The 26,089-nt window shown below is 51.2% G+C and overlaps 2 protein-coding genes across 3 annotated transcripts; both read left to right on the top strand.

Moving 5' to 3' along the window:
• The first annotated feature begins 3,552 nt into the window (after nt 1-3,552).
• Nucleotides 3,553-10,256, top strand: RAMP2 (receptor activity modifying protein 2). Of its 2 annotated transcripts, XM_025200715.1 has the most exons (5): nt 3,553-3,669; nt 6,530-6,616; nt 7,559-7,661; nt 8,668-8,972; nt 9,584-10,256. In XM_025200715.1, exons 1-4 carry the CDS (start codon nt 3,606-3,608, stop codon nt 8,921-8,923), a joined length of 510 nt encoding a protein of 169 aa, XP_025056500.1. In that variant the 5' UTR covers nt 3,553-3,605; the 3' UTR covers nt 8,924-8,972; nt 9,584-10,256. The 2 variants fall into 2 exon arrangements, with proteins under 2 accessions (XP_025056500.1, XP_006021011.1); XM_006020949.2 differs by having other exon boundaries at nt 8,668-10,256.
• Nucleotides 10,257-11,777: 1,521 nt separating this feature from the next.
• On the top strand, nt 11,778-22,599 carry VPS25 (vacuolar protein sorting 25 homolog). The gene is made up of 6 exons (XM_006020982.1): nt 11,778-11,796; nt 17,090-17,542; nt 19,222-19,275; nt 20,524-20,612; nt 21,256-21,331; nt 21,897-22,599. Exons 1-6 carry the CDS (start codon nt 11,778-11,780, stop codon nt 22,007-22,009), a joined length of 804 nt encoding a protein of 267 aa, XP_006021044.1. The 3' UTR covers nt 22,010-22,599.
• Nucleotides 22,600-26,089: the final 3,490 nt, after the last annotated feature.

Below are 26,089 nucleotides of genomic sequence, written 5' to 3'. Positions count from 1 at the left end.
GCTATAGGGTAGAGTGTTGGGTCTAGCAGGGAATAAGGCAGGGGTGGGCAGTTACTTGGGCCCATGGACCACAAAGGGAGTTTGTTGAGGTGTTGTGGGCCAGGTTAGCACCCCCATCCTCATGCAGCAACTGCACCAAAACCTGTGGGCAAGCTGGGAGCAGTGTTCAGGAGTGGGAGGGGCAAGCAAGGCCAGGATCATGGGGCAGGGCAGAGGCATGATCTGCTGCCCACACACCCCTGTGATGAGAGTGGGTTCCATGGGCAGAGAACAGATTGCAGCTCTGCCCCAGCCTGGTCCCCATGCTGTCACTGCCCCAAGATCCCAGGGTCTCCTCAGCCCATCCCACTCCCAAACACCACTCCCCACCAGCCTGCAACGCCATCCCAGCTGCCTGGCTAAGCACCCTCCCCCTGTCGGTGGGTGCAGGGTAGAAGGGCCAGGGTGCCTGGCCAGCGGTGCTGAATCCAGCAGCTGCACCATCCCAGCCCTGCATTGCAACCAGGCACATGTCACAACCTGGATTCCCCCCGTGCCTGGGCCAGGCGGGGCTGAGGAACCCATTGTGGGCCAGACAAAATTGCTCCATGGGCTGGATCCGGTCCATGGGCCATATTTTGCCCACCCCAGGAATAGGGTCTAGTACAAGTATCAGCAACCTATGTCTCACTGGCCAGCCCAGCCCACAAAGGGACTAGATGTAGCCGGTGATGGTCCAGTTGGGCCCATGGTGGCACAGGGGATTGGCAGTACACAGCTCAGCTTGGCCCAGCGCGTCCTCCTTCTCCACTCTGCACTGTGCCTCCTCAACATAACATAGAGTAAGTCCTCTTGGAAACAGAAAGGATCCAGGAAGCGTGGCATTTTAGGAGATAATCTGGGTGGGACCAGCAGGAACTTCCTGGTGTGGCAGGACCACAATAAGGGCAGACCCCAGACCTTGCAAGGGCAGTAGGGAGACTGTTACCTCTCTAATGTCAATAGTTCTTTAAGTACATAATCAAGAGAGTTGCTTGCACACCAGAAGCCTCAGCAAGATGCTACCTGTAGCACCCCGCTTAGTCCTCCCTCCTGCTGTCTCTTTGGCTCCCTACAGCAGGCACTGCTTATTGTTGCTGCCAAATTTGCTCCTCCCCACTGCTGCTGGTGGATAGTGGGCACCAGCAACATACAGTGCAGGTGGTGGAGGTCGGGTTCATGACAGAGACAGCAGCAGGCAGCTGGGGTACTGTGGAAGGGCATGCTAGGGGGGAGCAGCGGTCCACAGCAGCAGACAGGTCGCAAATGCCTGCCCACCCATCACTGTGTAAAGTTCCCTGATCTAATGTGTATCTGGAGCCAGCTGAATACAGGAGGGATCGAGAAGACACCAGGATCAAGTTTAAAATAATAGGGGTGGGACTGGACTGGAGGTCAGGTCTCCTGGGCTCTACTACTAGATGTAGGTGGGAGGGGAATGGGGCCCAAAGGCTCTCTAGCAAAGGGTTAGTCAGGACTCTGGGGTCCTAGCCCTGAAAGTGTAGGGGGGAGATGAGGTCCAGTAGGTTACAGTGCAGGAGGCTGGAGGTCAGGACTCCTGGGATCCATTCAAAGCTCTGCCATTGACTCACTGTGAGACCCTTCCCACTCTGCACCAGGGCCTTGGGGCTTGCTCTGTGGTTCTGTGCTGACTTCTCCAGGTGTTGCTGGGAGGGGCTGGAGGCTGAGCGCCAGGAGAAGTGTTTATTGTTCACTCTGGTGTGGGTTCTCCCTGCCCGGAGAGGCTCCAGCCTGGATGGAGAAAGAAGACTCCCTGCAAGCCTGGAGGCACAGCCTGGCCCCTATCAGTCAGGTAGCACTGACAGGCATGACCAGGAGGGTGCAAGAATACAAATGGGCTCCTCTCCACCCCTGGCTCTCCTCTCAGGATCCTGGCTCTTTGGGATCGCGTTGTCATCAGCCTGCCACTCACTGGTCACTTTGCCCCACTAGAGTTCCTCCTCAGGGATCAGCAAAGAACATGGTGTTTGCCTGGCAGAGCGAGGCAGTCGGGCTTGTGGAACTGCTCCAGCCTGGATCTGTGCACTAGGGACTCCTCCATGGCCAGTCCTGGCTGGGAGCGTCACACATGAGTGACAAGCATGGCCCTGTTCAAGTGGCAGTACTCCAGATGACATCAGTGGGTGTTGCCTTGGCAAGGAAACACCATCTGCAGAACTCGAGGCTCGGCTCCAAGTGTGCAGACAACAAAGAATGGGATCGAGGGGCTCTAACCCCTGAGCACACCCCAGGAGTTTCATGTGCGGGTCATTATGTGTTCCAGATGCGGCCGCTCTCCCATGGAAGATCTTGCAGTGTCCTGGAACAAGCTACTATTGCGCAGCCCAGAGACAATTGGCCCATTAGGCGAAGACATTTGCAGGGAAAGCACAAAGCACAGAGCGATATTATCTTTCCAGTGCAGGGAGGGTTCCTCTTAGCTGCAGTCCTTTTGCCCTGCAGTTTACACACGGTTTGTGAGCTCCACAAACTGCCTGCTAAACAGGAAACATTAGGCTCAAATTCTGCCTCAAGCCAGAAGTGAAATGAATGTGTCTGGTCTCAGCATGTTTCCCCCTATGAGCACATCACAGAACAAATGCACTGTGCAGTGTCATTCGGACTAGCCATTCATTTCTGTTTGTGGTAGCCCAGGGCTGGGCTAACAGGGGCTGGGGGCAGGAGTGAGGGGCACCAGCAGAGCTGTGAGGTTGGGGAGCCCAAAGCTGGGCAAGCAGGGACCAGGAATCAGGAGTGGAGGGAATCAGCAGAGCAATGGGGTGGGTGCTTGCTCCTTTTTCTTGCCTTGAGCAGCTGCTGGGCTCCCCCACTTTGGTAAACATGAATTCCCCCAGGGTTTTCTTGTGATGGTGTGAGGCTTCCTGGCACTTTTGGGGGGCGGGGGGCAGGGGGGGGGAACAAGTGCTGTCTTCCTCACTGCTTTCCAGGGGGCCGGAGAGGGTGGAAAGATTACCCCCTGAGCAGTGGTGTTCAGACTGGGTTCAGAGGTAAATGCTGAGAGATGGTCTTGAGGTAGTAGCAGCAGACATAGGGCGGTTGGTTTTGAAGCTCCCCAAACCTGCCTCCGAGCCTACAAACTGCATAGCTCATTAATATCAGTGCCCAACTGAGATATTACACTTTCCCCATCCACTCCCCCGGGCTGCCTGCTCTCCATGCAGGAGACTGGTGATTTCACAACCCAGCCCAGACAGGATTAAAGTGAAATACACAAACAAATAATGGGCCTTGTAAAAGTTTTATGTGCTGTAAAGGGAGCAGAGTTCTCCCTGCCACTGGCCAGATGTGTGGGTAAAGTGACGGAGGTACCCCAAGGCTGGGGCAGCTCTGGGTGGTGAGGATCGGTGCCCATAGGCGCCAAGCACACACCTAGCAGCATGGGGGCCCAGTGGTTGCACTGTTCTGACAAGAGTCCCACTGGGAGATCTGTTTTAAAGCAGCACTGAGTAATCTCAGTTTTCACACGTCTCCTGTAGTAGATACCACCCCTGTCAGAGGAAAGGAGTTGCTTCCTGTTATTTCCATTGAAATACTTGTCCTGGTCATTAGCAGGCAGACTTTGTAGGATGGCACTATGCAAAGAGACAGACTCTGGCTGCCTTTCCTGGGGGCTCCTACTGCTGCTCTGGGGTAAGTGCAATTCTGGCTGAGCCCAGCCGGATGTGGGGCTGCCTGGGGCTGGCTCTTCTCCCTGCCAGGGGCCTTTTAGGGGTGGAAGGGTTCACAGATTTGGACTATATGACATGTTAGATTTGGCTGCAGCCTCTCTGAGCTGTGACCCCTGCTGGAGCCTGGCTATATTCACCTCTCTTTGGGGTGGGACTGCAAAGTAGGGGAGCCCCAAGTGCAACTTTGCAGGAGCAAGCATGGCTTCTCCCCTTCCAGCAATGTGCCCTCTTTACTGACTCTAGATCAAATATTCTCTCCCTCTGTGTGACAGCCTCCAGCCAGGGGAGCTCTGCATGGCAGGGCAGTGAGTGCTGCTGACCAGGTTCAGTGACCCCTCTGTACAGGGGAGCAGGGAGAAGGGCAGGGACAGCAGCCCCAATGAAAAGTGGGACAGTTCCTGAGCCTCTTCTGGAGACGGCAGCACACAAATATAAAAAATGAATCACTAACCCACAGAGAGGAGAAGGCTCCGGGGAGTCCTTTTTACCTTTCTGAGACAGGGCTCCTGGGCTTCAGCACCGGCTCTGGCTCTGACGACCTGTGTCTCTATGCCTCGGTCCCCCCCTGTGTGAAGGGGATGGGAATCCAGCAGGAGGCTAGGCTGGCAGGGTGCTTGTGAGCAGTGGGAAGCACGTTTAGCACACGTGTCTGGTGGGAGTCCTGGCTGTGGGGTTGGTGTGTGTCTGTGCAGGGGAGCAGCTTGCGAGAGCTCTATGTGAGCATCTGTAACAGCATGCTTCTCCTTGCAGCTGAGCCTGCATCATGGAAGGTATGCAAATGCTGCTGCCTGGCTCTGGGTACCTCTTCCTGCTTCCCCTCCTTTTCCCCTGTTTATTATCATCATGACCATTAGGGACATTTGGGATGGCAAAACATGCACTGAAAGGCCCCAGACCTGCAAGCTTCTGTCTGAATCAATGGTAGGATGACCTGCCTGGGCCCTGAACAGAAAGGTGCTGGCGATACTTTGACTGTGGGCACCCCTGTCTTCCACCAGTCTGCCTGCCCTCCCACCTTCCCCTCCCCAGGGGCATGCAGCCTGTCACTGAGCCTCAGACTTGCTCCCATGGCAAAACTGTGTTGGGAAGAGAAAGCACTGCTGCCTGTGAGATCTCATAAATGCAAAAGTAGGTAGAGAAACAGCAAGTAGCCAGATGTCCCTTAGCCCTGGCATACCACAGACCAGCCCCAAGCCTCAGCATACCACAGACTGGATCCCCCAGCACTGCCAAGCAGTGAGCCAATCCTGCCATCTCTGGAATGGCACTAACCAGTCCTCCCAGCCTTGCAATTTCAGGGACTGGACTGTCAGTCTTGCCATGCCATAGAGCCGCCCCCACTGGGCAGTGTACCACAAACAGCCCCCAACCCACTGCCTCCCAGCTCTGCTGTGTCATAGACCAGGTCCCCATGAGGAAGGAAAGGTCAAGAAGACAGCTGCCCTAACCCAGGTCCACTCTCCACCCAGACCGGCAAGGTAGGCTCATCTGCTCTGCACCATCACAGTGGGTGCTGGCAGCCAATAGCAGTCCAGGTCATGAAGACCAGTTTCTTCTCTCCTCTGAAATCTCAAGGGAGGTTTAGACATGGCATTGTAGGAGGAACAGTTCCAGCCACTACCCTAGGAAGACAGTGAAGCATGTGATTAGGGGAAAAGCTGGGTTGTACTTATATACCTTATTGCTGCTGATTACTATTAATATATTAGCATAAACTCTTCCCTACAATGCATATTAACGAGCTGATTTCTGCTTGCCATATATGGTTACCTTTAACTGGAATTTTTTTAATTCTGAGGTAATCTTTTTGTTCTTAGGTGGCAGTAGGATTTTGCTCTGACTGTTCCTCTTTTGCCAAGTTATTTTTATTCAGTTTAGTTAGCCAACTTCCTGATTAGCTTTTGGTCATCCAACCAGGATCCTTCCAGACGTCTTCTTTTCCTTTAGCAGGGACAGGTCACGGTCAGGGTGACCTGTCTGCCACATTTCTGCTGGGTTGCAGCTAAGAACAAGCATGCAGCAAACAGACAGTAGTCTCTTGCCAATTGCCAGTATTATCAAGCTGGGCCCAGAAGCCTTTGGGTCCCAACACCTCCCAACCCAGCTCTTCCCCTAATTACATACTTCACTTTGATTGTCCCCTCCTCTTCCCCTTTCTGCTCCCAAGCTTAGCCTTAGAGCTACCTGTCTTATGCCCAATTCATCTCCCTGTGGAATTGGTGCAGGGTGGTACCCTGCCCAGTGCTCCCAACTGCTGCAGGTGCTATGTGCCTTTCCATGGCCAATGCACTCACCATGCGTGCAATGCCATGCCATGCCATTTCATTTGCATATAGCCTCTACTGCATCCCAAGAGTTGCAGAAAGAAGGGTGTAGCAGGGAGCAGTGGGGATGCTGGGTGAAACTCTGGGGCCAGGGCAGGAGGGGTCCTGAGCACCGCTGTGCAAGCTGAGCTGACAGCAACAAGCATTTGGTTCCCTGTAGCCATCAGGCTGCCCAGAACCATCTGGGTACCAAGTATCAGAGGCCGGTTCTGCAAATCTTGACCTCTACACTACTGTTGACCAAGCCCAAGAAATATACCACCTATGTCACTAGCCCCGTGCCTACAGCTACCCCCAGCTTCTCCCAAACATCACAGGCCAGAGGGTGCTTTGGGGCAGTGCCCAGAGAGACAGAACTGCAGGGATGGATGAAGCAAGTCCTTACAACACATCTCTTTTTGAGTCCAGGTCCTGCCTGGAGCAAGGGGCTGATCTACATCACCTGCTGAGCTCCCTTTCACTCCTGTTTTTCATTCTTTGATTTTTCATCCTCCCCAGTGGCTCTTGGGAGCAAGGTATGCCATGGTGGGACTGCCACTCAAGCACCTCATCTGGCTGCAGATGAGACTGCAACATACAACCTTGGTAAGTACTGGGTAGAGCATGGATTGGGTTGGTTAGCAGCAGGGCCAGAGGCATCAGGGTAGACCCCCATGGTGCTGGGATCAGATCAGTGCTGCAGGAAGCCTTTTCCTCCGAAACTGTCTCCCTACCAGGTTGCAGCCTAGGTGGGCAGCTGGGGTGATCTGCATAGAGTGCCTGTGCTGTACAGTATTTTCTGCAGGGCATGTTTTGTCCTGGTTTAGCCCTGTGCCCTTGTTTGCTGCCTTCTGGAGCACAGCCTGCATCTGTATTTGGAAGGCACTAGGGACCGTGTTGGTGCTTTCCCTCTGCCAGTGTTGAGAGGGCCACTTGAGGGGTATGACCATGAATGCAGAGCACAAAAGCTGCAGGGTTGGGTGCTGTCATGTGCCTATGGGCTTGGACAGACAAAATAATTCTACTAATTTTAGAGAGGGGAATTTGCTATGTGCCAGGCTGATACATGGTAACTGGCTTGTATGTGGTGTATCCTGTGAGAAGGGGAAGCAAAACTTCAGTAATTTAGCAGCTGTAACTTATCCCCATAGAGGGGTAGAATGCTCAGTTCGACTTCAGCTTCCCATTGGATAGAGCAATATAGCAGATATACACAACCACTACTATGATGTCAGGCTAAGGCTTTGTCACTAGCTGAGGGCTAGACTGCCCCTTTCCTGCAGGGGAGTTCCTCAAGGTCACTAGACTGTGCAGGGAAGGCCTCACTGGGAGCCTGCTGGGGCATGAGTGAAGGAGAGCAAGGGTACATGGGCTCTGTCCTATGGGAAGCTGCTGAGATCATGCAGACTCTGGCTTTGCCATCCTTTCTGTTGGCGCAGCCACTGCCCCTCCCTCCCACAGGCAGGCCCTGTGCCTTGCACAGGGCTCCTAGATCCTTGCTATCTGCTATTTGCATCTTGTTTAGTGCTTAAGTTTTCTTCTTTCCAGATGAGATTTATGCACACATAGCGGATTACTGCTGGTCCAATTTCTCTGAAATGATGAAGAACGTGACTGGGGTGCAGTTATGTGAATGGAGCATCATCAGCAGGTACTAGAGGTGCAGGGCATTGAATAGCCTCTGGCAGGGGTTTGCCAGTGAGCCAGCCTCCACACAGAGCCCTTTCCAATGTCCATCAGCTGCTGAAGTACAGCTAGCCAGGCATTAGGGAGAGGGTTAAATGTGTGGTGCTCTCAGTCCAAGGCTGGGAACTGCTGGAGGAGCAGTTGGGTCTGGCAGTGCATGGGCACTGCCTTGGCACTTGGGGCATGGTTCTCACTGGCTGTACCAGAGCCCTGTGGCACTCCAGGCCTGTGCAGGGCTGGTGGCAGGGTGGGGTTGTTTTCTACTCAGAATTTTGTATGAAAAGGGAAAAGTTGTTTTGTTCACAATTTCTGAGCATCATTTTTGATACAGTGATCTAGATCCAGTGGAACTGCTATGAAAGCATTCAGTTCAAGCCATTACACTTGGAAATTCCAAAGAGTGCAAACCCTGTGGGCACAAATGTTTGACACTGGAAAACTGTTTTCCCCACAAAATTGCTCCATGAACCACCTCAGGGCAGCCCCAAAAGCTGTTCTCTTTCAGCTGTCCATTGCTGACTGATTCCTACCTGGCAGCTGTGACATGACAGCCATTTGGACTTGAGGATGAACTCAGGAACTCAGGCCTGCCGTTGGTTGGTTGTTTCCAGTTCAGCATCAAATTTCCAGTTCTAGGAGGTGGGACTGGCAGTGAGGTGCCAGGGGTATTTGGCCACACCTGGCACTAGGTAGGCAAAACCAAATGTGAGGTGAGGGTTCTCAGAGCCAACCCACAGGAATGGATGGAGCTAATGTCATATCTGACTCAGACCCAGGCTGGGCTTTCACTCTGAACCAGCTGGCACACTGGACTCCTTAGAATTGTTCCAGTGGTGTTGGGTCTGGCTCTGTCTGCTTAGCAAGTGCTGAGGTTCTCTGGTGGCAGTTCTTCTCAGTTCACACCAGTTGACAGCACCAAAGAATGCCTAGTCCTGGAGTGAGCTCAGCTACTTCTTGCCTCTCTCCCCCAGGCCATACAGTATTCTTCGATATTGCCTCGAGAACTGGGCTGACAAGATAAAATACGGCTACCCCAATTCTGTTGCAGAGAAGTACATCTTCCAGAGCCACCACACATACTTTTTTAACTGCACCCTGGAGCGCCCTATGTACTTTGACCCTCCCGAAGATGTGCTGCTGGCCATGATCATCACCCCCATTTGCCTCATCCCCTTCTTGGTTGCTTTGGTGGTGTGGCGGAGCAAGGATGGCAAGATGCAGTCCTGAGCACTGTGAGCCTGTGAGGGATCCCAGGTCAAGATGCCACCAAGGACACGTGAGTTAACCCAAGCTCATTAAAGAAACAGACCCAAGGGCTTGGACCAAATCTTCAACCCAAACCCAACTTCTGTCAGCTGCTCACTGTGATGCCAACCCCAGAGCTTTGTCCAGTGTCTGACCCAAACCAAGGCCCAATGTTGGAAGGAGGCTGGGTAGCGCTAAATCCCTGCAGTGTGTGGTTCTGGCTCAGACTGGAATTATGGCCCTTCTCATGCAGTTGCTAACTTGGCTGCACCTGATAACTGGAGGAACCCTTGTTTCACAAAGGTCCTAGCCGACTGACAGACCTGACAGTTTAGAGGAACCCTGAAGCAACAGCTCAGCAACCCTGCCATATGCAGGCACGGCTGCCATCTCTGGCTGAACATGGTGGCCTAACCTTTGTTGTGTCTTCTCCCATGCACTGAGGCAGATTTGCTTTCAAACACCAGTTCCACCATGTGAGGACAGCACATTCTGGAGGACTTTGCCCTGAGGTCACATGTGCCACTTGGAGCAGAATCCAGCCTGCTGGTGTTCATACATACAGCCTGCTTCCAGAAGAAGGGGCCAGCTCAGGCTGGGCAGCCCCAACACTCAGGGTCTGTCCCTGATTTTTTTTTCCAGGCAGCTGCCAGGGAAGGACTGGATGGGCTGACTCCTCAGCCAGTGCCACTTAAATGCTCTAAAGCAGAGATTGGTAACCTATGGCCTTCGAGCTGGATTCGACCCATGGAGCCATTGGATCCAGGCCACAGACGGCTTCAGCAGCAGGCACTTCCCCACTCCCTCCATGCCACAGTGGGGAGAAGTGGTGGCAGCAGCTGGGTCCCAAAGTTCTGTCTCTTGCCTCCGACCTGAGGTGGATCATTCCAGTCTACAGCCTGGATAGGTTGCTGACCACTGCTCTAAAGTCTCCTGTGTCTAAGCCTCCTGAGCTGAGCTGGAAGTACCCCTGTCCCCCTAGGAAGCATGCTCCAGCAGCCCCAGGTGCTCCAGCAGCCCATGTGTAGGCATGTCCCCTAAGAAGGAGCTGGCTTGCAGCATGGTGTTAGTGCTGTAGGTGGAGGCAGCCCCTGGCCTTGCACTGCCAGGAAAGCCTTGTGGCTTTGGAGAGGATGTGGTGTCAGGGCAGTTGGCTTCCCCTGCTTGTTTATTAGACTCTGGTGCCTGTTTCCTTTCTGTGGAGAACCGGATGCTACACAACTCTTCATGGTTCATCCCAAAATGTTTTCCAGCCCCCTTTGCAAACCAGCTCATTGGTTACACTGTTGGAGATTAAAGAGCTTCTCTCCCTGGACACTGACCTCTTCCTGCTGCTGATTGGTTTGTTGCTATGTGTCACACAAATGCTGGACAGAGCAAGGAGGTAGAGAGAACCATACCCCCATCCCTGCTGCCAGCTAGGCATTGCCCCATGCCACACCAGTCTAAAACCCCACAGAGAATTGGCTCTCAGGTGCTTTCTGCTGCTGTTTGTGGGGCTCAACCTTGGTTTGGGGCCTTCCCCAGGATTATCCAGGGACGTACGATAATCCCCAGGCCTCCTGGACCATAGCAGATTGCTTTCATAAAAGCCTCTTGGGTAACAGCAAGTCCAACTGATGCACCCCTGCTGCACTGCCAGGCAGCTCCTTATCCAGGGAGGTAGGGTGGGCATCATTGGGTGACCTGAATGACCAGGCAAGACTTGTCCCAGATGCAAAGCAACATTGGGGCAGGCATAGGGAAGACCAAGACAAGTAGGGCCTGAGAGTGAGGCAGACTCCAAAGTCTGGTTTGGGATCATCCTCCCTTGGAGCAGAGTAGGGTGTGAGTGACATGGCAAGGAGCCAGGCATGGTCAGGGAGGGTCAGTGTTGGGCTGAGGCCTGGGGCATGAGGAAGGCTTAGCTGTTGTGCAGGGATGGGGGTGGGCCCAGGGCTGGGAGGATCTGGTTTGTTACTTGGCAGGCACCTCCATGGCAATCACTACAGTATCTAAGTGTGCGTGTCAGCGTGCCTGTATGCTGTGTGTACATGCGCCTCTGTGCATAGGGGGGACACTGTGCTATGGTCACCCTCCAGCCTTTAAGGTCCCACCCAGGAGCCCAAGCGAGGTCCCTCCTTTCCTGCCCTAGCTGGCTCTGTGAGTCATTGTGTGGCCCCCACCCTGGGAACATTTTTTGTTCAAGTGCCAGTGCCTGCCCTTGGAGTACACTGAGGCAGTCAGTTCATCCGGCCCTCCCATCCACCTGGGCCACTGCCAGGCTGGGTGGCAGTTAGAGAACAAGGGCAGCTTGGCCTCTCTAAATAGCTTGACCTCTCCCTTGCAGCCAAAGTTACCTGGCTGTGCTGGTTCGGGCAGGAGTTTCATGGAGCGTCGGAGGGGCATGAACTAAGGCCCATTAGTTGTCTGTCTTCAAGCCACAGGGATTGTTCCTGGCCCTTACTTTGTCTTCAGTTGGCTTCCTTCTGGGTTGGCCCTTACTTCACCCCCTCATCTCACTCAGTAGCATAAGAAGGTAGGAGTAAACAGGGCACCAGCCCTGGGCACCAACTTAGAGGGGGTGCCCATGCAGTCCCCTCCCCACAAGAGTTTTTGACATTGTAGGCACAAACTTGAGCTGCCCGGCTATAAGAACTGAGCCAGCACAGCCCCATGCTCAGTAATGTGTTGTGGGGGGAGAGAGTGAAATCGTGCCCCCTTCCCAGGAAGGCTTTGCCATTGGAGACAAGCCCTGTGCCTCGGGGTGGAGGAGCAAATGGGGCACCAGAAGCAGTCCAAAGGTACTACACCACTGCCTGTTTCTCAGCTGCTGCAGTTGAAGCTACCATCCACAATGAGGAAAGCCAGAGCAGGTAAGACTCTGCTCCCATCCCCTGCTCTCCAGTGGTCAGCATAATTCCCCACCACGATCACCTCTGCCCCAGGCACTGAAAGAGCTGTAGTTCCTACTGCCTTCCATAATTGAAGTAGACGCTGATTCCAAGTTGGGGGCTTGACCAACCCCTGACCAGAAGCTAGTTTTAAGGACCTTGTGGGGTGCCAACCCCCTTCAACGAGGGCAGAGGCTGACAGCTGAAAAGGAGATGCTGATGCTATGGTTTCATTTCCACCTGGACGGCAGAACTGAGGAAGTCTGGGAAACTAGGAGAGTGGGGAGCTGGCCTGTCTCAGGGCCTGATGGGGCTCTTGGTGGATATGATGTGGATCTACTGGGCTGAGCAGGAGGCCTGGGCTGAGCCATCCCTGCCTTTGCACATAGTCCCTGCACTCTGCTCCACGCCCCCCAGGCTGGCCTCTTCCTTCCTGTCCTCACCCTACTGGATGGCTGACAACAGCTTCAGTTCCCTCCCTGTGGAAGGAAACACCAGGCGAACAACGCCCAGGGCCTGACTGCATCTTTCAGCACTCATTAATGCCCTGTTCTAGGCCCCTCTGGCAGAACTTCTGTGTAGCTGAGTGCTAAAGCTGGCATGGCCTTGACATGACCTAGAACACTTGCCTCTGGACTGGCACAGGGGGAAGGACCTAGGGGAGCATCTGGGGCATCTCCAACATAGGACCTTGAGCATTCAGTTGCTCAGCAGCAGCAGTGGCACCATGTGTGCAGGGATGGGGTGGGGGCAGCTCTTGACAGTGGTTTTCACACTGCAGGAAGTCCTGCTGCTTCAACCCGCACCCCAGGCTCCTCATTGGGTCTGGCTGCCCCAGTCCCTCAGGGCTGTGCAGTGGTCACAATCCTGTGCTGGGCTGGGAAGGAAATGGCTATTTGCTAACATCTGTCCTGTTGAATGCAACTTGCTGTGGACACCGCTTTCTCTATCCCTCCCTGTATTGGTGTGATGCTGCACCAGTCCAAAGAGCCCAGGGTAAAGGTGTGGGGCTAGAGCCCTCCTGAGGACATGGACAGACTTCACTTTCCAGTTATTAGAAAATAAGAACATAAGAACTGCCTTTACTGGGTCAGACTATAGGTCCATCTTGTACAGTATTCTGTATCACAGAGGCAACGGTTGGATGCTTAAAGGGAAAATGAACAGCATATCACCAGGGTTTTTTCCTCTGTTCCTCTTTCACTTGCAGCCTCCAGTTCTAGGAAGTTCCGATTCAGAGGCTGTACTCTTAACTCCCATGCTCAATAGCTATTGATGCACCTTTCCAAGATTTCTCCAATCCCTTGTTGAACATGGCTAAACTGTCAGCTTCCACACATCTTGGTGCAATGAGTTCCACATTAATGTGCTGTGTGAAAAAGAACTTCCTTTTCTTAGTTTTCAATTTACTACCCACTAGTATTTTTTGTGACACCCAATTTTTGTATTGTGAGAGAGAGTAAAGGCGAAAGATTTTAAAATAGTAAATCCCTATTTACTTTCTCTTCACCATGTAGTATTTTGTAAACCTTTATCATTTCCTCCCCCCACCCCCCCCAAGCATCACTTTGAATAGGCCTAGCTTCTTTAGACTCTCCTCATATTGACATGAATGACATGTGCCCCTGGTGGCTGGCGGGGGGGGGCATGGCTGCGCTAGCAGCCGCAGCAGGAGTGTGGCGATGGTAAGCAGGGAGCTCCTGCAGATGCCACTGGCGCTGGCGGCGGCGGCGAGGGGGAGCTGGCGAGTGCTGACCAGGGGGCAGCGACCACTCGCAGATGCTGCCGGCAGCGTCAGCAGCGTCCAGCGGGGATTGTGGACCACCCGCAGATCCCGCCAGAGGTGTTGGTGGCAGGGTGGTGAGCGGTGTCTTTTTGTAGGGGGTGCACCACCACCCTCAGGAGGTGTGCATATACCCGCGTGCACCCACTAAGCGTCACTCCTGCATATGGAAGCCCCTCCATACCACTAATCATTTTTGTTTCCCTGTTCTGTACCTTCTCTAGTTCTTCTGTATCCTTTTTTGGCACGTCCAACTGAGTGCACACATGCAGTATGTGGTGCTACAGACCAGTCTGTAACACTGCATACATCGCATATACAGGTGTTCCCTGTGCTGCTAATTTGCAGTGCAGGAGGGTGGGGGGCAAGAGATCCCAGTGTAAAAAAAACCTATGCCTAAAAAAATCAGAATGGCACATTTGGCAGCAGCATGCTCCACCTGAACCAGAGCCTGGCTGGCCAGAGCCACGCTCTGGCTGCTGGCGAGGCTCCCTGCTGCTGGATCACCACAGCTGCAGTCCCCAGAGGCCCCCAGGACCCCAGGTAAGGCTGTTGGGTCCAGCCTAGGTGCTGGCCCCTGCCTCCCCTACCACACCAGGGGTAACGTGCCACATGCCAGAGTGCGCGTGCACAGGCATTCTCCAGGGACAAGTAGCAGTGGCACATATTGTGCTGCTGCTCTTTGTCTCTAGGGAAATGTACATTCCCACTCTTGGGGACATGCTCTTTGAAGTGTGGGACCAGAATGAGGCATAGTATTCAAGGTGCAGAGGTACCATGGATTTATAAAGGGACATGGTGATACTTTCAGTTTATTTAGAATTCCATTCTTAAAAATCCCTAACATTTTGTTTGACTTTTTGATGGCTGCTGAACGCTGAGCTGATGTTTTTAGCGAATTCCATGAGCATTTACTGCACCATAATCAAAATTACTGTGCAGTACGGGTGTGCGTCTGCACATGTACACCTGTACTGCACAGTAAATATGGATACTTATGCTGACTTAAGCATAAATTTGATACCTACATAATACAGGTATCAAATTTACAGGTATCAAATTTACACACATATAGACATCTTACTGCACAGTAACACTGTGTGTAGACTGACTTGGGACTAACTTTAGTCCCAAGTCAGACCACACACAGCATTAATGTGCTTTAACACGTGCACGTGTAGACACTGGCCTATTCCCTTACTGCACAGTAAATTTAAGGCAGCATAAATGCATGTGTAGACACACCCTGTGACTCCTAGATTTCTTTCCCGTGCAGTAACAGCTAATGTACAGCCCATGTAGATCCTAAATGTAGGCAGGCAGTATCTCCAAGCAGCGGACACTGAGGGAGTCATCTCAGCTAACCCACCACCTCCTCACCAGCACTGCACACCAGCCATCCTGTCAGTACACAGCCGCATCCAGCTGGTAGCATGTGAATGAGACCAGGAGTGCAACATTACCCTCTGTTGAACTGTGCAGGTCAATGTCACCAGTCTTTGTCACAAGGAGGCAGAATAGGAACCTTGCGCCCTGGTGTGGAGAAGCAGAAGGCAGTTACCTAGACCAATGCTTCTTAAACAATCTGATGTGGCGGACCGGCAATTTTTTTTCCAGTGGGCCAGGGACCAGTGCCCAGTTCAGCCGGTGGCAGCAACTGCATATAACAGCGCTACACAAATGCACAACCAGCTGTTTCTTTCTCTTTCCTCACCTTGCACGTGACGTCACCTGGAGTGTTGGAATGTACAAACTGTGGTGCTATGACATCAATGTTATGCTTCTGAAAATATATTTCTTTCTTTCCTGGCAACTCGCTGCGGACTGGCAACCGGCGGCTCGGCGAACCACGACTTTGAGAAGCACTGACCTAGACCAGAGGTTGCCAACTGGGTGTACTTGTACCCCTGGGGATACTTGGGAAGGCCCTAGTACTGCTACCCACCACCCCAGGCCACCATCTTCCAGGAGAAGGGCCAGGGTGGGGCGAGGGCAGTGGCACCCCTCTGCGGACTGCATGGGGGGACTCACATCGGCTGCTGCCATCCACCACCCTGTGCTGCTGCTGCTCTGCATCTGGCCGCGCAGCACCCCCTGCTGCCCTTCCCCCCCAGCTCTGTGTCCAGCCACCAGGGGTACACTTATTAAAAAAAGGTTGAAAACCCCTGGACTAGATGACTTGGGAGGTCCTTTGCAGCCCTACTCCTCTATGATTTGACATCTCTGATGTAGTTAGTCTGTAAGGTGCAACGCCCTGCCCTCTCTCTGGCTGGGACAGCCACAAGTGGCTGCCTAACCTGGAGATGCCTGGCTCCTGTCAGGAATCAGCTGCTGACTCAGCCCTGCCTCAGGGTGGGGAGCAGCAACCTGGGTGGACCACACTGATCACTGATCAGAGAGGTCAGGTCACTTCCCCAGAGACAGCTGATCCCACAGCTGCCTCCCAGCTGTCGCTGGGGACCAGCACCTGGGCCAGAGGCCCCAGGGCCCAACAGGCCTCAGCCACCACCTGACTCAATGGCTCCCTGCATCAGCGAGCAGGTGCACGCCTGCCCCTGCTTAGACCGCAGGCCTCCCCCACTCCCACACAGCACAAAGTAACATTGTTTCCAGGTCTTAAATGTGAAAGTATGGTATTGGAAGCTCAAAATTATCATATTTGCTGAAAAACTACCATACACTGGAAAGTATACCAATAGGCATGCGAATAAGTTTTCTTATTTACTTTATATTGCTCTCTGTAGCTTTCCAGTGAGTCAGTGAGAACTGGGTCATCAAAGTCAATTATTTTAGTATTTTGAGGCAATGAGTTATAACAAGGTGTTGACAAGGAAAGTAAAAATAGGTTGAGATTTCCTGAGTGAATTTGGGTTTTCCACATACTGTGTCAGTTAAAGCTGGTTCTTAGTCTCTTGAAGACTCAAACCAAGCCATAGTCTGTGCTTATCTAACACAGGAAATACTGTGACCATGGAGACGGCCTTCCCAGCCACACTGGCAGGGGGATAGTACCTACCAAGGTAATGTAGAGACTTAGCTGCTAGAGTAGGAAGGTCTTGGCTTTCTGCCCACTTCATGGAAATGGGAAACTACCCCCTAGCTTGCCCCTGGTGCCTTACAGCAGAGGGCAAAAGTTAGGGGCATCCAAGCCGCAAGCCTCTGGGCTTGGGCCTGCAAGTAGGACGCCTGCCAAAAAATTTGGAAACATCTGAAGCCCCAGATGGGGGTGGAGGATAGGATGTTTGGTGGCAGTAGAGCCACTTATGGTTCTGGACTGACTCAGATTTAGAATTTGTTTTGGTTAATTTGGCTTGGAATAGGGAAAATGTATTGAAAAAAAAAATCAGCTGAGACTCCCGCAGAGTGACTTGGGTTTTCCACATGCTGCATCAATTAAGTACCTCAAACTCCGTGGTGCATTTTGAACACTTTCGCTACTCTTGATCGTACAAGGGCTGAACTTATTGTACAAATAGGATAATTGTCATGCAGTCGGCAACACGACCCAGCAGCCTGCCCCCGGCCCCGGGGCGCGGAGATCGAGTCTCGGAGCGCGAGACAGCACCCCGGCGCAGGGCGAGCGGACGGCGCGGGGCGGAACGGGCGCTGCCCGGAACCTCGGCGCGCGGGGCGGACCGGAAGTGCGGGGACCGGAAGCGTGGCGCGGCGGTTCCGTTGGCGGCGGCGGTGGCGGCGATGAGCACCGGGGGCGGGGGGCGTGGCCCTGTGGGCCCCTCCTCCCCCTCCCCGCGGGGCCGGCCCCGGTGCTGACTGGGGCGCCCGGCGCGTCCTCTCCCAGGTTGCAGCCCAATGTGGACACACGGCAGAAGCAGCTGGCGGCCTGGTGCTCCCTGGTGCTGTCCTACTGCCGCCTCAGCAAGCAGTGCAGCATGACGGTCATGGAGGCGCAGGACAGCCCACTCTTCCACAACAGGAAGCTGCAGCGTATCCTTGCCTCGCGTCCCCGGCCCAGGAGCGCTGCGAGCCGGCTGGGGGCCCTGGAGAAGGGGTTGGGGTAGGAGCAGGGTGTTGCAGGCTGTGGCACCCTGTTGCACCCAGGACTGCGGCACTTGCAAGGGTGCTCTGTTGCCTCTGATCGTGAGGGCAGGCTTGTCTGGGAGACGCAGGGCAGCAAGCTCCTTGTATGGTGTTAGCACTGCGGTGCTCCATAGTGAAGAAGTTCACATCAGTAGAGGTTCCTTATTCACTAGTGTAATCTCTTTCTGAAGTCCTTGCAGCTGCTCTTGTGGGCTCAGATCAAGCGTAGTCCTGTGCTTGCCTGGCAAGGGAAATGCTGTGACCACTGAGGCGGTCTTCCTTAGTCACACCCCAGGAAGACCACTCTCCTGGCATGGGGATAGTGCCTGCCAAGGTAATGTTGAGTAAACCTCCCACTTAGCTGCTAGAGTGAGAAGGTCTTGGCTTTATGCCCACTTTATGGAAAGGGGAGACTCCTTCCTATCTTGCTCCTGCAGCCATATGGCTGAGGGTAAACAAAACTCAGAGGCACCCAACCCCCAAGCCTCCGGGCTTGGGCCTGCAAGTAGGGTGCTCTCCAAAGGTTTTGGAAACATCTGAAGCCCCGGATCGGGGTGGAGGATTTTTGCCAGTAGTAGGGCCACTTATGGTTCTGGACTGAGTCACAGATTTGGAATTTGTTTTGGCTAATTTGGCTTGGAATATGGAAAATTGGGAAAAAAAAAAAAAAAAAGTTGCAGCTCTTTGCTGCTTCCTGCCCCTTGTGGAATCCCAGCCCTGTTTTCCTTTAGTTGTTTCCTGGAATTGATTTTGATGCCTCTACTGGCCCCTCTGATTAAGGGAGGCTTATAGTTCCCTTAAAAAGGTTGGAGACCACTGACCTAGGACCATTAAGTAGGAGATCACCTTTGGCATTTAAAAGCAATCCAAGATCTATCTGCTGGTGCCCCCCAGGCAGGTAAGTCTGTGGGGAGGGAAGCTGCGGGGGGCAGATCGTGGCAGAGGGAGAAAAAATTATTTGGGGGTGCACCTCCCCAGCAGGTATGTCCCACCAAGCTGGGGCTCCCCTCAACTTACCCCTGCTCCTGCCTCTGCGGCACTGTCACTCACCACGGGGCCCTCGATCTAGCCCCTGTCTGTTCCCTCCCCCACAGACTGACCTGCTGGGCTGGGGTGTGCACATGCATGCACACGGGCACTCAGGCCCTCCCCCCCCCGCCTTGGATCGAATTCAAGAGGCTCCAGTGTCTATCGCAAAAGACTCCGAGATCTACCAGTGGATCAAGATCCATTGGTTGGTGACCACTGTCCTAAACCAACATTTATAATAGGTAGGCCTGCCCCAGATAGACATTAAAGATCATAAGGATTTTGTGTGTAAACAAGAGTTCCTAATGTATTAGGCACATACATATATGTTTTGTGAGTCCTATCAATGATGAAAGGGGTTGAGGTGGCATTAGAAGTACAGTTTAGGTTGCTTCAGATATGTCTGACTGTTTCGCAGAGATGAATTGCTTTTAGGTCCTTCCCTCATCCCATTCCTGCCCTGAACAGCTTTAGAAATAGTCATGTGTCTGACATCATTCTCTGCACTTTATCTGTGGCACTAAATTACGGTGAGTGATTCCTCAATGCAGAAACAGGGAAACTCCCCATGGAATCTATACAGGTTGTGCTAGAAGAGCTGAGAAAAAAAGGTGAGTGAAAAATCTCTGCTGACTTGTTGGCTGCATCACCAGGCTCTGTCCTAGTGCCATGAGCCTGGATGTGCAGCTGTCTCAAAATGCTGGGTTGTTTTACCACTGCTATTGGAACATTCCTTTGTTCCCTTGTTATCAGTGGAGTCTTTATTTTTGGAACTACTTTCTTTCCTTTTATAGGATCCCAAATTGCTGTTTTGGGAGTGGGAGAGTTAGGCCCAAAAGAATTGGAAGGATTTCTTGGGCTTTTGACACATTATTTTTGTAGCACTACAGAAAATAGATCACTATGAGGCATACATGTGAACACAGCCTCCTGGTTGGAGCACAGCAAAGTTGCCAACTGAGCACAATCTCCAGCTAGGGGGTGATAGAGGGCTACTTCGTAGCTCACTCTGGAGAGAGTCTCAGTAATCAGAACAGGCTCACTCACTGACTGACTCACCCCATCAGCTGTTTGCTGCTACCTGACCAGCTCTTGTCATCCCTGAAGTCCTGTTAGTTGGGGCTGCCTGCCACTGTGGCAAGGGCTTTTTTGTCAGTCTCTGCTTCCTGATCAGTCCTTGTCATCCAGCAGCAACAGCTGATGGGACTTGTTTGCAATCTACTTGTGCAGTAAAGGCTGATTGGGTGGCAGTCACTCCTGCTTTGTCATTGCCAGAACTGGTGATGGTTGTGGTTGTTCCCATGATGTGAACACTGCTGTCAGAGTACTGGGAAGACTGTACTCTGGAAGTTGCAACAGAGGTGGCAGGGGTCCTGCAGTGTTCCCTGGTAGCCTGCTGGTCGGGCAGACTAAAAGGGAGACTGCAGCTGTCCTTCCCTCCTCCTACCTTGGAGGGAGGGTGGACGAGTGGACCACTGTGGGATATTGGTAGTGGGAGAGACCTGCACACATGTTAGATTTGTTGCAGAAAAGTTTAACATGACAAAGAAGTTGCTGTTGGAAACAGCAGTGTTTTTTGTGGCAGACTTGCCATTTTTTTAGTACAGCAGAGAGTGCGAATGTGCGAACTCTAACTTTTTGTTGTGATAAAACATGAATAGCGTGACAAATATAACATGTCAGAGGTCTTCATTGAAGTCAGAGATGTGTAGAAATCCAACTGGGGTGAGAGAATATGGTAGAAATATAGGCACTTGACTGCATGCATGCATGAAGGTGTACTATAAAACGTGTAGTGAGGAGACTTCCTAGGCCCAGTACACTGTGATTTAATACGTTTTTTTTCCTTTGTATCCTAGGAAACCTCGAATGGTTAGACAAGAACAAATCCAGTTTCTTGGTCATGTGGCGGAGACCGGAAGAATGGGGGAAGCTCATTTATCAGTGGGTAAGAGGCTGTATTTGCTCCACAGGGCAGACTTTTTTTCTGTGTATGGAACGGCAGCTTTTGTTTCCAACTTGCTATAAAAAGGACCAAGTTGAACTGTTGATCTTTCATCTTGTCTGAAAACTGTCCTTGTCTTCCAGGACAGCAACGTTAATTATGGGTTGTGGAGACTGCTACCTTCGAACTTTAGGGTCTTGATTTCTGCTGCCTTTTGCCTTTGCCTGTCCCAGTTCCTTCTGCCAGAGTATACGGGCTCTCGCAGTTGTACAGAACTTACTTAGTAGAAAATGCTGCTCCTGCTTCTGTCTGAGTGAGGATAGTTGAGTTTTCTGTAGTAAGGATAATGCTGCTGTTGCTTTGCCCTTCCAGACCTGAATTCTTTTCATAAAACTTGTTAATTTTGGAGCGGAATAAGAATGATGGATCAGAGAAAGAAGCTATTCCTTTTGCACCAGAGCCAAATCTTGCCTCTGAAAAGTTGTTAAGCACTCTTGGTGTTTGTTTACCTAACAAATACTGTCTGGATTCTACTTCATTTTAATGAAGATCTAGTGAAGAGCTGTCTTGGGAGTGTCCATATTCATTTATTTATGTATTTCTTTTTACTAAAGTGAAGTTCTCTAAATTTCTTCTATTTTTCCAGGTGGTGAAGAATGGCCTGACCAACTCTGTATTCACACTGTATGAGCTGGTCAATGGAGATGACACAGAGAATGAAGGTAATGTTGTCTGTGTGGTGTAGATATGATAGCATTCCTGATAGATTACAGTTTTTAGTGGTGAAATAATTCCAGGTTGGTTGTGGTCTATATATTTTGCTGCTTTAATGAACTCTCATCCTGAGAGCTGCAGTATATAAGTCTTGTCACAAGTTGGTCCCAGCATCTGTCTAACCACAGTGTGTTGGCCTTTCCAGGGTTTGCTATTTCCGTTCCTCCGACCAAAGCTTAGTACCCTTGTTCAGCTGCTTCCATCTGGATAAGATTTTCTTCCTCATAAAATGTGCCTGGCTCACTTTCTGATTTCAAGTCTGTGCTGGAAATGGTGTAATTTTTTCTTTTGCTGTTCAGCAGAACCCACGTCCTCCATTTTTTATGCCACAATAATAGTGGTAGTAGTATGTATTGACTGCACTGTTCGTTGTGCTCTTGGTACTTGAGAAACGCTCCATAAAGCCCCCCTGGAGCTCACTATTATAGGCTGGGATTGCTGTGAGTCATGCTGCTTTATTAAGTGTGATTCTTTTTGCACATATTGACTGAGGGTATGTTTGTCCTTTCCTAGAATTCCATGGCTTGGATGAATCCATACTACTTCGTGCCCTGCAAGCCTTACAGCAAGAGCACAAAACTGAAATTATCACATTGGATGATGGCCGAGGCGTCAAGTTCTTTTAAAACCCTCCCTTCCCATCTCCTCTGACTGCTAAAGCATTTTTAGCTTTGAAGGTTCAATCTCCAGCTATGGCATTGAGTAGTGACTGGAAGCAGCTGCGTATTCTGGATTTCTTGGGGTGAAGAGAAGCTATAAAGCCTTTCAAAGACATGACACTTTAGAAGTCTTCAGAGATCCTGTCTTTTTCTTCTCCCTGTTGATTTTGTTTATGAGAGGGGTTAAAGCTGCTCTAGGAAGATTCTAAGGGGACCACTCTGGGAGTGAAGTGGAACCACTTTGCCTCTTGATTCCTGTTCCCAAGAAAGCAGCTGAGGAGCAGGCCTTGGCAAGCCAATCAGTTGGTGGCTGGTTAGCCAGGTTTGGCTTTCAAGGGGCAGCTCTCTCTGCCTTCTTGGTCACAGCTGGGCTCTGCAGCCATCTTCTGCATTGCAGTGTGTGGTGAGAGTGAGCACAAAAACAATTCCAACTTTGAGTTATAAACAGTCTATGGAATAATGTGATGCTTGCTATGAAACAGACTCTGCAAGTATGTTGGGGTCAGGTGCTGGGGGAATTAATTTGAATAATTAAAATGAGATCTGTTTATAGACCAGCACTGGGTGTTTTTTTTCCAACTTCTTGGGGATGAGAATAGGTGTTGCTTTTCTGTTGGATCACTGGCCTTCCCCTGAGATTGCTCACTAAAAACTGTAAAAATGGGCTTGTGCGGGGTCCAGAGTGCCACCTTGCTGAAAGATTGCCTACCTTTTAACAATGGCTGGCAATTTTTCCTCCTGTCCCAGCACGCTGCCAGCAGAGGTGTAGTCCCAGTTCCTTTGCCCCCTCCCCCACAACCCCAAGAGATGCCATTGCTGTTGAGGTGTCAACTCAAAGGGTAATGCAGCAGCCACCAGCTCTAGGGAACCTCTTGTATCCCCTACTGCAACTATTGTCACTCACACCCATTGCCAAGTTCTGCCATTTCCCATCATCAGTGGTAATCTGTAGCAGTAAATTTGGTGGCAAAAAAGGCAGCAGCTGCAGTATGGGACCTTCATTAACCCCCTGATTGCTGACCTCATTAACACATCCCCCTGCAGCAGCAGTTTTTCCCACAGGGGAGGTGTGAGACTGACAAAGGGACCTGGAATACTAGGACAACCCCTGTAAGCCCTCTGCTGCCCTACCAGCTGTGGGGAACTCTGCTGTGTACCAGGTCAGATATTCATGGGCTGGATCCAGCCCTCAGGCTGTAGGTTGCCAATCCCTGGTCTTGTTGATTCCAAAACAAATGGGCTGACTTTGCAAGGAAAAATGTTTTGCCTGTGTCCATGTCCCACCAACTGCAAGATTGTTTAGATTCTTCCCAGTTTGTGTAGTAGTGTTTCCAGGATAAGTGTACTTTCATCTCCTCCCACACCATGCAGCATGCTTAAAGCTAGTGGAGCTGTGCAGGTGTGATGGGGAGGCATGCTTTGTAGAAATGAGAAGTACCTAAGGGTAGTGTTGGAGTGATGTTGTAGCTGTGGTACTTGAGGAAAAATGCAAGAGACAAGGATTTTTGGTGGGCAGTGTATTTTATTGGACCAGCTGTATAGTTGGTAGGAGCATAAATGAGGTTTCAGGTATCACTGTAAGGGTGTTATTTAGTTGTCGCAGCCACTACCCTGATGACAGTGTACAAAATGTAAAGGACCCAGATGAACGATCTGCTTGGCCAGTCTTAGCCATGATTTCTGAAACAGCCTTGAACAGTTTGTCCTTTCCTGCCCTTGTTCAGTTGCAGCCGCTGCTGACACCTGTTGTCAGCAGTTTGTAATTTCAGTGTAGACAAGGTACCAGAGCCTGGGCTGCCTGTTAAGAAAACCTCCCCCTGACTTGCAGGGGAAGCCCATCTGGCTTGGGAGCAATGGGATCTGCTCCCTCTGGCCCCCTACAGTTATGCTTGCAAGACATGTCCCTGTCATAAGAAGGGACTTGGAGGCTGTGATGGAAAGTCTCAGCTCTGTGCTACAGCTACTGGGATACTGTGCTTTATGTTGCCATAGGGAGTCTCACTTGCTTCTGCTTTTCTGCTAGGAAAAGACTTTGTCCAGGTGGAAGTGCTGGGCATGGGGCTAACATAGTCTTGTGTCCTTTCTGGAATCTGTTGCGTCTCTTCAAGAACTTTATTGGTGGGGGAGTAAACAGAGCAGGATGGTAGAGTACACCACAAATGTTCCAGCCTCCCCTTGGGGCCAGAACAGCTTGTTACTTTAACAATTGAAGCCTTAAACAATGGGGTTGTTTTTTGTTTTGTTTTGTTTTATAAGCCATAACCATACCCGTTCTGCTGCTGGCACTACCTGATTGTTCCTCTTAAGGTGTGGGAGGAGAGAGCTAGGGAGAATTGCTCCCTCCCCAGTCTAGTGGCTGTTTGACCATCTGATTGTTGCTGGGTTAACGGATACTAAGAGTAACATGCTGCCTGCCTAAACCCTCTACTTTAAACCAGAAAGTGGTACCACTAGGACTACAAAACTTTTTGGTCCATTTCCCAAAGTGCCTCAGGTTCCTGGTTGCAAACAAGTGATAAAACAAGTTCTGAGCAGGTAAAGGGAATCTGGTAGCAAGTGTGTAAGGGACAGAACAGATGCAAACCCATCCAAAGCATAGGGTCAAATGAGCAGCAAGCAGGAGAGTTACTGTGCCAAGAAAATGGTAGCCACAGTCTTCTGTTGGAGTCTGTGGCTCCTCCTGTGAGGACTCCCCAGAAATGTCTGGCTACTTGGGTCCTGTACCAGATCATCTGTCCCATCCTATCTATTTTATTTAGCCCAGCAGAGGGAGCCAGAACATTCCTTACAGAATGGCATCTGTCAGCTGGTCTTTTTGGCAGTGTCCTAAATCACTATCCTAAAAACAGGTTTGTGTGAGTTTGCAACCCAGACTGGTACCAGTGGAAATCTCTGGAGTCCTTTGATTCCTCCCTGTTCTTTCTTTTCGGCTTAATTCTCGCCTGACCCTCCTGTTTGCCACATCTGATATCTAACACCTGTCCCATGCTGTCAGACCCCAGGTTTCACACCGTGACTCTTGCCTCTATTCATCTTTCCCACTCCAGACTCTGTGCCCCTCCTTTCATAGCAGTGAAGGTTATTTTTCTTGCCGGCTGCTCTGTCCACACAAAGGACAAGGCTTTCTTTCCCTCACCCAGATGTGTCTGAAGGACAGTACCTGCTGAATTATAATCTATGACCCTGAGCGGTGAATACTTGACAGACAGTATTCTGTCTGTGACAGGCCCAGGTTGTTTGCATCTTTCCCCGTCATGTGGATCAGACTTGCCTCTGGACCTTGCATTCCTTTTGGAGTTGCCTACCCTTGCTCTCCTTGGCTGAGTCAGTGTTCTTAATTAAACATTCTGTCTGTACTGGAAACAGCTGATGTGGTCTTTGATAAACCTATTACTAGCATGCAGTGCCCTCAGAACTCACCTTTTTCCATAGTGATTCTAACAATCATTCACTACCCTGTTCTCATTTTCCAGCTTTGTATTTGGTGAGGAGAAAGGGAAGAACATTAGTCTTGCTCCTACAAATTAAGCCATCACCCAGCCTCACCTTGGGGGGCCAGGAAGTATGGGGGTGCATATGTTTGTCCTCCATCCCATTGGGTCATACCTCACCTTAATTGTGAGAACTATTAACATTCCCTGTGCCTGCTTGCTCTTTCAAAGTTTTTGTTTTGGTTGGAACTTTTAAGTTTTTGTTACTTTAATTAAAAGCCTACTTGCTCTTACAGTACATATGTTCAGCAGAGCAGAGGTGTCTAGGCAAATGCTCTTATTGTGTGAAAAGGATGGTCAAAGTGGCCCAGGTAAATAGGAAACCTTGTGACTAAAATAGCAGCCACCTGCTGGCAACACAGTGTCCTTAGAGTCCAGACAATATTGCTAGCTGCTACCTGTCTTCATAGGATGACAACAGTAATAATTTGTAGCCCACAGCAATGCAAACAAAGCTGCCAGCAGGATAAAAATAAGGTTTTTTTATGGTCATGTGACACTGATTGTTTGGCATCTTTATACAGTGCGTGGCATGGCAAGATAATTGCGTGATTGG

Source organism: Alligator sinensis, unplaced genomic scaffold (assembly GCF_000455745.1).
Source record: "Alligator sinensis unplaced genomic scaffold, ASM45574v1 scaffold161_1, whole genome shotgun sequence".
Taxonomy (NCBI): domain Eukaryota; kingdom Metazoa; phylum Chordata; order Crocodylia; family Alligatoridae; genus Alligator; species Alligator sinensis.
This window is presented reverse-complemented; position numbering and strand designations above follow the sequence as displayed.